Source organism: Colossoma macropomum, unplaced genomic scaffold (genome assembly GCF_904425465.1).
Source record: "Colossoma macropomum unplaced genomic scaffold, Colossoma_macropomum, whole genome shotgun sequence".
Classification (NCBI taxonomy): Eukaryota; Metazoa; Chordata; class Actinopteri; order Characiformes; family Serrasalmidae; genus Colossoma; species Colossoma macropomum.
Genome location: NW_023494790.1, coordinates 8,759,255 through 8,771,810, shown reverse-complemented (window position 1 = coordinate 8,771,810; position 12,556 = coordinate 8,759,255). Strand labels below are relative to the sequence as shown.

Below are 12,556 nucleotides of genomic sequence, written 5' to 3'. Positions count from 1 at the left end.
AGTGGGGAAGTTGACTATAAAAAAAAAGTTCATTTTATTTACCCAACTGAGACGCAGAACTAACAAATTAAGAGAACTTTTGACTCGACTAAGAAGTTTGAGTTGCGTGAACACTGGTGTCCTCAAGTTGAGTCAACTCAAGAAAAGCCATGCAATCAGTTACTATATCATTGAGTTGAGCTGACCTCCCATTTTAACAGTGCCGTCCAAAACTCGGCTTAATCCATGCGTAGGGAAACAAGCCTTAAAGGGTAAGGTTAAATAATCCAAGCAGTGCAAACAGATTTTATTTACTGATTTGTTTATTCATTTATTGATTCCCACTTTTAATACAAAACCAAAGTGACTGTCACGTACACTGAACATTTCTACACACTACAAAAACATGCACATAAATTACACAGGGTTTCCCTTTGTCTCCTTGCCTTATTCCAGTGAACAGTCATCACAGCAGCTAAGGCAACCTAACAACTGCATCTAGATTCTTAATGAAGTTGAGCTTTAGAAGGTTCAGAGATTCTAGATTTCGATTTCAGTACAGTATAAGGCAAACTCGAATACGCAATCAACACTATATAAAGAAAAGCAGGCTGCCTTTGTGCAGCCCTTGTGCAAAGAAGAAAATTGGCCAATTTGGAGAGATTTTAGTTCCATGTTTTGTTTTTCTTTCAACAGAAAAAGGTGAAACTATATTTTGACAACATTCTGTATTTACATTCTGTGTTTGTATTTGTACTTGCCAGTTGTCAAATGATTTTTGAAGGGGAATTCCACCAATTTCCACCAAATTTGCAAAATGTCTGCTTAAATAAGTAAATGATTAAGATTTAAACATAAAGAGAGGTCTGATATGAAATGCTGTTCTACAGATACTCTCTGTATCAGAATTGTTCACAGTGGGGGTGATAGGAACCAGACATCCAAAGTGTTTAATGCCTACATCACATTATTATGACATGGTTATGAATACGCTGCCTGATGTCTGACACATTGTTTTACAACAGTTTTAATAAGGTTTTCTCCTAAACTTTATATATGTTTAAAAAGTCATTCATGATGGAGAGGTACATGCAGGGTGTTATATGGGAAAATAGTCCCCAAATAAAGTTTTTTGATTAACCCCTGTTTTACCATTATCAATATTATATATGAAAACTGACGCATGTAGGTTCACTGGTCATTTTAGATAGCAAAAACAATGGTTATATTTGCATTATACCCATTTTCCTTGGTTCATTATCACCAACACTGCAAAGAAATCAGCAGCAGGTTTCTCTACAATGTACCGTTTCACATTTAACATATGTGAATAACTTTGTTCACATCTTAATAACTGAATTATGCAGTTAAAATCAGTGGAATTCTCCTTGAACACTGTTGCACTCCTTTCACTGAGAAATGAGTGTTTTCCTCTGTTTTGGTACCTGTGCATTGCTACCCTGTACGCATTTGCTTCTGGCCAGTTAATGATACACCTTTATCTCTTACCTGATGCTTACCTGAGTTAAATATCACAACAATGAAAAAAAAAAACTGTCTTTCCTTGTAGTGTCACAATCACATGTCAAAAGTATTTGGTAAAGATCTTTTTTGAGAAACTAATCGACCTCTAAATCTTCTATTTAGATATATTTTCAGTACTGAATAACCAACAGTTCTCTGTGATCATGATTCCCCATGCACTTCTTACTTTAAACCGCTGACCATCGTTCTCTGCCTGCCTAATCGATCTTTCAGCATCTCATAAGTGCGAGTGCTGATGTAGGAGCAGCTCCTCTCTGTGCTTACTGTTCATTTCCATATGGACGGTTAAAAACTGATCCTAGATCTGCAGTCTTACTCAAGCCCTTCTCATGCAGACGATGACCACGAATAATTCTCAAGCATCTTTACGTACAAACCCACAGGTCTGGAGAATACTCTGCCGTACCTGAAGACTGTTTTACACAGCAGGATTTCTCAGTTAGTCAGATAACAGATAAACAAAAGTATTATTCCAACCTTTTTCAACCTTATCTCTATCTGCCATATGTTACATGTGGTCAATTGTCCACATGCAACATATGGCAGATAGATGTGGGCAGTTGCTGAATTCTACCAATAAAACATTTATATGATTCTTAAGGTATTTGTGAGCCATACAGCTGGGTTATTTGTTCTCTGTGATGGGACTAGTTTTCCAGAGGGTAGAATTTATGGTAATTCATTACTGGTAGAGTTTTTACTGGTAACACCTGATCGCCATGAATACAAGAAAACCCTCAGGACAGCAAAAGTAACCAGAACTCCTTTTTTGTATTGCGTTACTTCACCATTTGAAATTAGAATAAAGCTTTGCTGAAAACCAAAGACAATCTAACGTCAGTCTCCCAAGACGTGTCCCGTTCAAGCATAACCATTTAGAATTTATCAGTCACTAATTTTAAATATTTTTTATGTAGTTCAGTGTCTGCCCAATAGCTACTGTTGTAAGCAAGTTTCAAGTCATTGGGTATTGCGATCTTGTTCAGTGTCTGATACTCAACAGTACATTAAAGATCTGGTAGATAATGTGTTTACATGCACTTAATCCAATAACTGCAGAAAATCAGGTTTTGTCAGTAATCTGACCAACGCTTTTACATGCACTTGAGTAATCAGATAATGTGAAAACTCCGGGTGTACGTGATTCAGGCAGTAATCAGATTTCTGCTTTGCAACCGGCCAGAAGACGACATAAACGCAATGTAAAACGTCATGCTTTACCTACGCCACTTTACCTGAAACTATGAATATACATCATCTAGAAGATGAATAATATTTAAATCCTTCATTTTGTCAAGCACATTTGGTTTCAGCGTTGCTCCTAAACTGCTCGCTTATTTCCGGTACCGTGGTATGTTCACATATGCCTAAACTGAGAATATGAAAGAAATCCGAGTAAGAGTCTACATGCACTGAGCTGAATTCCAGCTCTCTAGATCTGATTTCTAGACCATGCTATGCTCTAAGAAATCAGAGTATGCTGTTTATATGACCATTTATATAATCAGATATTTGCAGAAATCTGATTATGATCGGATTATTGAGTGCATGTAAACGCACTCGATGACATTGAAAGTCGCTTGAGTATTGCTTTCAGCCGAAAGTCACGCCTGTCCAACAGGAAGAGAAGTAATGGACTTTTTTTTTCTGGACAAGCCTCACATTACGCTCACTAAGAAATCCTGCTCTGTAAAATACTCTCCTGTAGTGTTTTCAAATCAAGCGTCTTGGTGTCCTCCTGCACCCCTTGCTTACATCTTAGTTTCACATCCTTTCTGTTCACATTACAGGTGTTTCTTTTTAAATAGGTTCTATATATCTGCACAAGAAAGGACTCAAGGATGGAAAGTGGAGCACATGACTATGACTCGGCTCACTGCCTTAAAACCCAAAATGGCCTCCCTTCGTAGAATGACAGTGCAGTCTGTGCTTTAAAAGCGGCTCAGGGAGGAACTATGGGAAAGAGCCAGAGGAATACACGAGGGGCAACAACGGCAGTGCGGCACACGGCCAGTAAGAGGAAACGGGTCACGTGAGCCTGACCTATTTGTATCTACTGGAACACAGATTCAAGACAAAGCAGCAGAGATGGTGAAGGTGCAGATTTGAGATTGTGTATGTTTTCCCTCAGAACGTGCCGTGGGAGGTAGGAATGCGCCTTCCGATGTACACTCTGAAAGAAACAGAAGAAAAAACAACCAATTAGGCAAAAAAAGTTACATTTAGAGCTAATTCATAGTTGCTTATAGGAGCTACAACAGTTCATTTAAGCATTAAAGAAATTAGATTCTCCCCTTAGCCCAAAAATAGTCAGTCGAGGTATGTCTGGTTTCTTCAGTTCTTTATTTTTGAACTACAAAAGATGAACTATGAGTAACTTTGCTCACATCACAGCTATGTGGCGAATGTAGGTAACAAATAAAGCTAAAGTTAGCCTGGGATGAATTTAATAATCTCAAAAAGCCTTGCCAGTGTGTTTTCTGAAACTACATACTTTGTTTACATCTTAACCTTTTAATTATGTAGAAAAATTGGTGGACTTCCCCTTTAAAAAGCAAACTTTGTACACCAAACAGTCCGGTAGACTATATTTGGGGTAAGGGGAAAACTGGGTCCCATTTTGTTTGGATAGCCCCCAATATATTATTTATAGATGTTAAACTCTTTGATGAAACTCAATATAATATAATGCAATATAAGCATCTACAGCAGACTATCCAAATAAAGTGTTACTGCAAATGACTAATTTCGATTTTTAGGCAAACTATTCCTTTAAATGTTCCTCCACTTGGGATTTTAAGTATGAATGTGCATCATAAATCATTTATAGTATCAATGAGGATCTGCAGAAACAGTAGCATGTCTGGCCAAAGACTAGCTCTGAGAGGAAAGGGAGTTCTGGGGAAAGTTACATGCCAATTGGCTGTAAACATTGAGTCATTTGTTAGTTTTGTTAGTTTACATTTAAAGCAAGGTAACAGGTCACTTTATCAAATTAGGACATGCTAAGTGTGTCTGTCTTGCTATGGACAGCAAAAAAAAAAGTTTTAAGCATTCACAGGCTACAGTTTTATATCATCAACTATTATCAAAAGATTAGTTTCCATTATCACCAACTGTGGCTGACTCTGTTAGGAGGACGTTACTCCTAATGCCTCACTTAATCCTGCAGGTTTGTCCATATCACAAATACCCACTGTTGTAGGGTAAAAAGGTTTAGTTGGCCTTTTGAATAACAATGGCAGCATCTGTTAGAAGCTTACTCACAATCAGATCCTCCCTTGCTGCTATATGTTGCTCTGTTAACAGCAATACACTTGACGTGAACTACAGTTGTATGCGGAAGTTTTAGCGCCCCTGGTCAAATAAGTGAAAATAAGTGAAAATAAGTTAACATATTCCCTACAGAGAACACACTTCTGCACATTATAATGGACAGTTACTGTTTATTTGCTATACATTTTGAAGAAAAGATAAAATATAAAAGTTATGGCACATTTACATTTTATGTTGATTTTTTTTTTCCCAATATGTTAAACTCAACAAATGAACAGAAACTATGCAGTAAAAATGCCATATTTAAGTTTGTTCCTTGTAGAGAATGTGTTGATTTACTTACTTAAAGTTATTCAGCAAAACGTGATTTTGCACACGGCTGTAGGCGTGATAGTTAAAACAGTACCACATGTCGCGGTGCCCAAGGCCTGGAACTGAATACCACTGTGTCAGTATGTGGCTCAACAGTGAACATCTCTGGGTAATGTGTAGGCCAGGACGTTCCTAGAGCTCATGTCTTTCGGAGAAAGCTCAGGTAATTCTGCCATGTTTTCCAGGCCAGCTTTGGAAAGCTAACACTCCCCTTTTAGCTGTGAACTGCCATGTCATGCTAAAAACAGGCTAGCATGCATTCCAGCACGTCCCCCACTGCCCACACTGAGGTCAAAAATAGTACACCAAATGTACCCTCTGTATGTGTTAATATTACACTGTACTGACACTTAATGTACTAAACGTTACAGTTCAATATTGACTACAGCCTTGAATTCGAGCACACTAGGTAAAGTAAATAACACTGAAACAGCACCAAACAATAGTGACCCACCCCCCTTTCCTTTTTCGCTGGCCATTTCACCAGCTGGGCTCTGTGTACTTACCCAAGCCCCAGAGCAAGGATGTGGGAAATTATAAGAGATGGGAGGAAGACTTTCAGGAACTCAGCGGAGAAGATTCCTCCCTTCTTCATCACGCTGGTGTTCCTGATACTCAGAGTGCTGGAACGTTTGGGCTGCTTCAGCAAGAACTCTCTGGAAAGAAAACACAGAGCACAAATCCATTTAAAACACCTTTGCCCTAAAGTCACCTCGGCTCATTAAGCTGTGTGTTATATATAGACATTGCTCTGAACATCAACACTGTTGCATATACAGTCAAAACAGTTGAGCAACTCAGTGTTTTCCAGGTTGTGTCAGATTCTGCTTTTCACTATTATTATAATGCATGTTGAAATACACAGTCACTGTCACATCTCCATTTTTACGGCTTTAAACTGTGTGAACATTTCATGATGCATGGACTAAAAGAAAGAGTCCAAAATTACATGGAGTAATATTTTGTTGTTGTAAATGTTTCTATTCCCTTGTGCTTTAAAGTTCCTCTGACAGCACCACCATATAGGCTAATGTACTACAATTCAATATATTACATTTTAGACATTTTAGCCATGTAATTATTGTGTATAGTGCATCCCTACTAATAACAGTGATATCATTCATATCAGTATCACCAGATAATTGCTCTAAAAATGTATTTTCTAAGTGAAAATATGTTAACACATCCTGCCCAGAGCACATTTTATTTTAATGCACAATAACTGTTTATTTGCAGAATTTAAACATATTGGGAAAACATAAAAGGTAGCCTCTGCAAAAGTTATGGCACATTTTATAATTTTTTGTATAAAATATTTTTCTAATATGGAAAATAGATAAGACATTGTACCCTCAAATTTGCATAAAAACATCACATTTAGGTTTAGAGGATACGTTTTTACTTAGAAAATCAACATAACGTCATTTGACTAGGGGTGACCAAACTTTTGCATATGACTGTATTTATTGTACACTGGCTAAGATATGCTAAAATGGCTGGATTTTATTAATTGTACTGCATTTATAACCCTATAGAAATCAATGTGATATTTCTCCTTAAAGCTAATCCAGGATGTAGTCTCAGTTTCTACATTATATAAATGTATATTTATATTATGTATCGGCATCGGCAGATATGCAAATGAAAAATATCAGATATCCTTACCGGCCCACATTCCCATATCAGCACATCCCTAGTTATTAGTATTGTTTGTCATCATTGTTAAAGGCTATCAGAATGTAATGCTCAATTTACTTGGGTGGTATGTTTTCCAGTCGGCTTGACCAGTCCCATATCCAATCAGCATTTTTCTTCATCAGGTTGTCTACCTCTCTTCTCCTCTCCAGGTAATCCTCATCAGACTAGAACCAAAACAAGACAAGAGAGTTATGGTAAACACACTTTCTGTTCTGAAAAAGAATTTTTTTGATCATATTTTAGAAATCCAGTCAGTTCTACTTGATGAAGTATCAAAATCATTAAAGCTACACTATGTAAGTTTAGGGGACTCTCTGGTGGGAATGTGTAAATGTGTGGAAGAATATTTTGTAACGTCAGTTGTGCTTTTGACCCTTCCCCGTGTGGATGAATCTGATGACTATGAGTGAAAGAGAAATCAAAGAGGACTCTGTGAAGATGTGTCTTCTGAGGATGCAAGTGAAGTATCTACGATTGTCATCATATGTTTATCAGTGTAATGTTAATTTTGCATTTAGAACCTAAACATTGAGCTAGACCTCCTGTTTGAGCCTGTGCTTGTGATGTTAATATGTAAAGCCGTACAATGTAGTTCGCAAAATTCCCACAAAATCCAGCTCAACACCTCCAACTTTTAAATGACTATTTCATGCTTTACAGGTGGACCCGTAGCAGCATACAGACACCCTAATTTAGCAAGTTTTTTTCCTCCTGACTCAGTAATACTTCTTTCAATTTAAACTAAACATCTTGCATAGTGCAGCTTTACATTCCATCTTTGGTCCAGGAAAGAGGTCTACACAGTACCATCCACCTTACATAAGGAGACGCGGAGACCCAACCGACTGTCACTTCAGTTACTAAACCCACCATAAGACCAAAACATACCTGTGAGCTGTTCTTTTCTCCTGAGCTGTGAACCTCTGAGCCCCTGCACAAGTGCAAAGGAGTCTGGGATCTTGGAGGACTGAAGAGGTAAAAGAAAGAAAACATTTCATTTGCAGTGCCTTTGAGACAACAGATCATCAAAACTGTTGTTTTGTAAATGTGCCAATCTGCAGTAAAGACTGTTTTATGAGCAACACACCCTTGAAATGCAAATATAAGAAAGACCTTCCAAGTAACCTGTAGAATAAATGAATACAGTATTGAATATTAGTTTGTTAGTCCAAAAGAAAACCTCTCAGCTCCTTTCATGATTTCATTTCACCATTTAAAAAAATGCCAGGTGACGTGAAAAATGGACCTACAGAAGTGGTCTAAAATTACCTGGAATAAAATATCATTATTAGTTAAAAATGTTTTTTTTTATTATCATTTTCCCTTGTAGATACAAAGCATTTTATGACAGCAGCTATATAAATAAATATGTAAATATTACAATAACAAGTTTGCTATATTAAGAGACTTTACATTAGGATTTTTTTCCATGTCCTATAGTTACCATTTCTTGTGACAGAAACAATATGGCATTGGATATTAGTCCAATAACTTATGAAAGGCCTGAAATTACATATTTCACTGTACACAGTGACCAGTCATAGCATACAGACTGACCTATCACAGGGTAGACTCCCTCTAGAGCTGCTCCTGCCAGACTCGTGCTGCGCATCCAGCAGCATCTTCTCCATGTCTCCGCTGGGAGCGGCGCTGGCAGCCTGATCCTCCACCCCTGTTTTGGAAACTCCTCCACCTCCATTATTGAAGTGCAGTTCCACCCAAGAGCCTGGAGCCAAAAGAACAAGCATGTTAAAACTCAGAATCTGAACTATACATATAGTGCTGCCTTAAGCATGTTCAGGCTAATGTTTATTGTTCTCAACCTGGTAAATCATTCCTAGAAAAAATACATATTTCAAGATTAAATCTGAAAAGTGTTCTCATCACAGTGCAACCAACATTCATGCATTAAAAACAACATAACATAGGGAGTCATGAACTTTAAAGACCAAAACAAGCTTGTGCTTTATACTGTCATTCTAGAAAGGCACTGCCATAAAATCATCTGGAGATCATGGCATTGCTACTACTACTAGAAAACCATACTTGCCATGACAACAATCTTTAATGAAGGGGTTATAACTTGTTATGACAGGTCTATAGAGGTTAATAGACCTGCCATGGAGGTATACGGAGATCTATAGACCTATCTTTATAAGTCTAATCAGTGTACACTAGAAAAAATGGTATGTTGTCAAGCAAAATTATCATAAATCTAAGCAAAAAATATAATATTTCTTCTGTTGAGATTGTTGTAAGTAATTTAAGGTTATTTAACCTATTTCTAGACATTTTTACTTGTTTTCAGTAATTTTATCAAGTTAAATTATCTCATAGATTATTTTGCTTGTTTTGAGAAATGTGCTTAAAACCAGCAAATTTATCTGCCAGTATAGTGAGATAATTTTATGTAATAAAATGACCTTAAACTAGTAAAAAAATGCTGGAAATAAGCTAGATAATCTTACAATCAGTGCACAACCATCTCCAAATGGGAAATATTAAATATATCGACTAGATTCAAGATCCTTTCCCTTGACAAGATACCATTTTTTGCAGTGTATGTGTCTCTCATAATGGGTAAAATATGTCTATAGAGGCTATGAACAGCTGTGACATGTCATGACCGCTCTATAGACGTCTATACCTATTACAAAGAGTTATATCACGTCCTGAGGGAGGTCTATAGGTCTAACACGAAGGCTTTCAACATGGCATGACAAGTCCGTTAAAGCGTCTCATTTGTCGTTAAGGGTTATAACATGTCGTAACAATACTGTTGAGGTCTATAGACCTGTCTTGACAGTTTTTAACATGTTGTTACAAGTCTAACTGGTGTACATATCGGTCATAACATGTCTATAGAAGCCATGAACAGCATCATGACAGGTTTATAAAGGTCTACACTTTTCATGAAGGGTTATATAATGTCCTGATAGGCCTACAGAGCTCAACAGATCAGCCACAAAGGTCTGTAGCATGTCCAGACAGGTCTATAGACATCTATACCTATTATGAAAGGTTGATCTTGATGGAGGTCTATAGGTCTAACATGAAGGCTTTCAACATGGCATGACAGGTCTGTTTGTGCATCTAATCTGTCGTTTATAGGGTTATAACCTGTCGTAACAATTCTGTTGAGGTCTATAGACCTGTCTTGACAGTTATTAACATGTCGTTACAAGTCTTATTGGTGTACATATTGGTCATAACATGTCTGTAGAAGCCATGAGCAGCATCATGAGAGGTCTATAAAGGTCTACACCTTTCATGAAGGGTTATACAGTGTCCTGACAGGCCTATAGAGCTCAACAGATCAGCCAAGAGGGCCTGTGGCATGTCCGGACAGGTCTATTGGTGTATATCATAAAGGGTTCTAACGTGTCATGACAGAGGTCTATGGACTTGTCATGCTGGGCACTATGCCAGCGTGATCACTGAGCCCTGGGTAAGTGCCACGGATGAGGCTCAAGGATTAAAGCTATCAGATCAACAGAGGACAAGTTTGCTTGAGATATAAACAGCCATCCTTATACCTTTAAATAGCACATGACCACTTATTGTGTCCTCCGCATAAGGTCTTTTGTTTATCCCGCTCAACAGCCAATAGGATTCACGTCCTTCCGTAGCCCCTCCCATCGCATATTACGTCATAGGCTGAAGCAAGCGCGTGAATGGTGGGCGGTTTTATTTATTTACTGTGTTTATTTAATTATTTATTTTTGTCCCATGTTTTCTATTGTTGTTGTCGACACGACACGCATCGCAAAAACCCAGATTTCACGCAAAAAAACCTCCACGCGTGGCAACAGGGGCAACATTAGAGAAACACTTATTCGTGGATATGACACTTCATTTACATTTAATTTTATTTTATTTATGCGTCATCAGACCATGCGGACCACCACACTGCAGCTGGATAACATCGGTCAGACGTTTAGGGTCCCATTTATCGTCTAGTAAATAACGTAATGCTTTTTATACGCCCAAAACTGACGTCGTTGACGCAGTAGCAATCCTAATATCAGACATATTCAGGTTAATATTAAGCTGTCCTACATTTAGGGACTCATTACACAAATCAGGGCAACACAGAACCGACCAAAACGAAGCACTGATTCAATCCATGATGGTAAAAGGAAAAAAGAATAAAGACGAGGCTTAAGTTGTCTCCCTATTCACCAGCTGCTTACTCGAATTTACACGTTCCACCTTAAATGGTGCCGCAATTACACAGAAAAACCTGAAGCGCCAGAATGTAAACTCTGTACCATTTAAGGTGGAACGGAAAATTCGAATAAGAACCTGACTTCAGCTTCGTGAAAGAAAGCCAGTGTTGTTCTCAAAGCTGGCCCACTCCCAGCCTTTACCTTGCAGGTTCTCCTCGGGGATGTTCTGCTTTTCCGTAGACATGGCGGTGAAAATCTGCTAAATCACTTGGACAGAGTGGAGCTGAGAGGCTCTCCGAGGCGCATCGGTCGAATAAGCGTTTGTCCAGGGTAGATCTGAGCTCCGTGTCCCTCACCAGCGACGCACATGTGATTCAGCAGCGCGGACTCGCAGCTCCATGAACGCACAGTCGACCCACCGTGCTGACGCGAGCCCTCCCTGCCCAATGGGCTGCAGCCATCGGGCTCAAACAGGCAGAGCCACGACAACACAGCCTCACAGGCCTGCAGTGAGGTTGCCAGGTTGGACGTAACTCTCCCAACACAATCCCAAAAATATATAGGTAAACATGGGGCGTAGCCTCCTTATCAATGGGGTGGCCACGTTGGACCCAGCAGTTTTATTGGGGTGGCAAACTACGAGGGGAAAATGTGGGCAGTAACATTATGAGAGAATAATATTTGGCTGGGTAACAACTTAACCTACTATAGCATTCACAGTGTCTGGATTCACGTCTGATTAAATCTAGTCTGCATCATTAAACATGCACTCAGCTGTAAAGAGTATTTAGCTTACATGATAAAGCGTAGACATTACAGTAGTACATGTGATCGGATACTCATTTCTCATAGTTGCCTCATCATAACTGGGATCAAAATTTTAGAGATGTCCATTTTGCAGTGACTTACGGAGCCCTGCTGGTGACATCCTGTATAAATAAAAAATAATGCGTGCCCACGACTTAATAACGGGTGGGAATGAGATCCTAATGCGTGTCCAAGAGTTAGTAAGGCGTGGGAATGAGATAATTAAGTCATGGCCACGACTTAGTAAGGCATGGGAACAAGATCATGCCTAACTAAGTCTTGGCCACGCATTAGGGCTCCGTAGTAACTAAACTAACTGCTGAATAAGTGTATTACACCAGCTGTCAGTCTTTCATTTATTTATATTTTTACCAAATAATTGCTCCTTTTCTACTTGTCCACAATCGTTATGTACCTTTTCCTTTCATTCGTTCCTTTCCCATCCTTTCCTAAGTCTTCCATAAACTGCTGAACTCCAGTTACCCTGTTTAATTTTATTTAATTATCCATTTAACTATTTATTAAGGCTACCCACTTATTTTCAGCTAAAAGGATCTTTAAATGCAATTATTTGTCTCTACAAACAAAAATCTGAATTGTCCAGGCTGTGGTCTTCTCTGCGGTTCTTAATGGATGTGAAAGCTGGACAATAAATAAGCGTGACAGGAAAAATATAGATGCCTTTGAACTTAGCAAAGACTTTTAAGAGT

At 38.5% G+C, this 12,556-nt stretch overlaps 1 protein-coding gene across 1 annotated transcript; it reads right to left on the bottom strand.

Annotated features, from left to right (window-relative positions):
• Positions 1-284: 284 nt before the first annotated feature.
• bnip3 (BCL2 interacting protein 3) lies at positions 285-11,471 on the bottom strand. Its single transcript, XM_036572046.1, has 6 exons — positions 11,241-11,471; positions 8,428-8,596; positions 7,759-7,837; positions 6,928-7,034; positions 5,679-5,828; positions 285-3,697 (listed from the first exon to the last, which is right to left on the bottom strand). The coding sequence occupies exons 1-6, from the start codon at positions 11,281-11,283 to the stop codon at positions 3,652-3,654; spliced, it is 594 nt and encodes a 197-aa protein (XP_036427939.1). The 5' UTR covers positions 11,284-11,471; the 3' UTR covers positions 285-3,651.
• Between the last annotated feature and the right edge of the window lie 1,085 nt (positions 11,472-12,556).

Excerpts from the sequence above, each read along its gene's own strand:
- bnip3 (XM_036572046.1), bottom strand. The coding sequence starts at position 11,283 with ATGTCTACGGAAAAGCAGAACATCCCCGAGGAGAACCTGCAAG. Across the intron at positions 7,035-7,758 it reads GAGAAAAGAACAGCTCACAG|TCTGATGAGGATTACCTGGA; the intron begins GTATGTTTTGGT and ends TTTTGGTTCTAG. Across the intron at positions 3,698-5,678 it reads ATCCTTGCTCTGGGGCTTGG|AGTGTACATCGGAAGGCGCA; the intron begins GTAAGTACACAG and ends TGTTTCTTTCAG.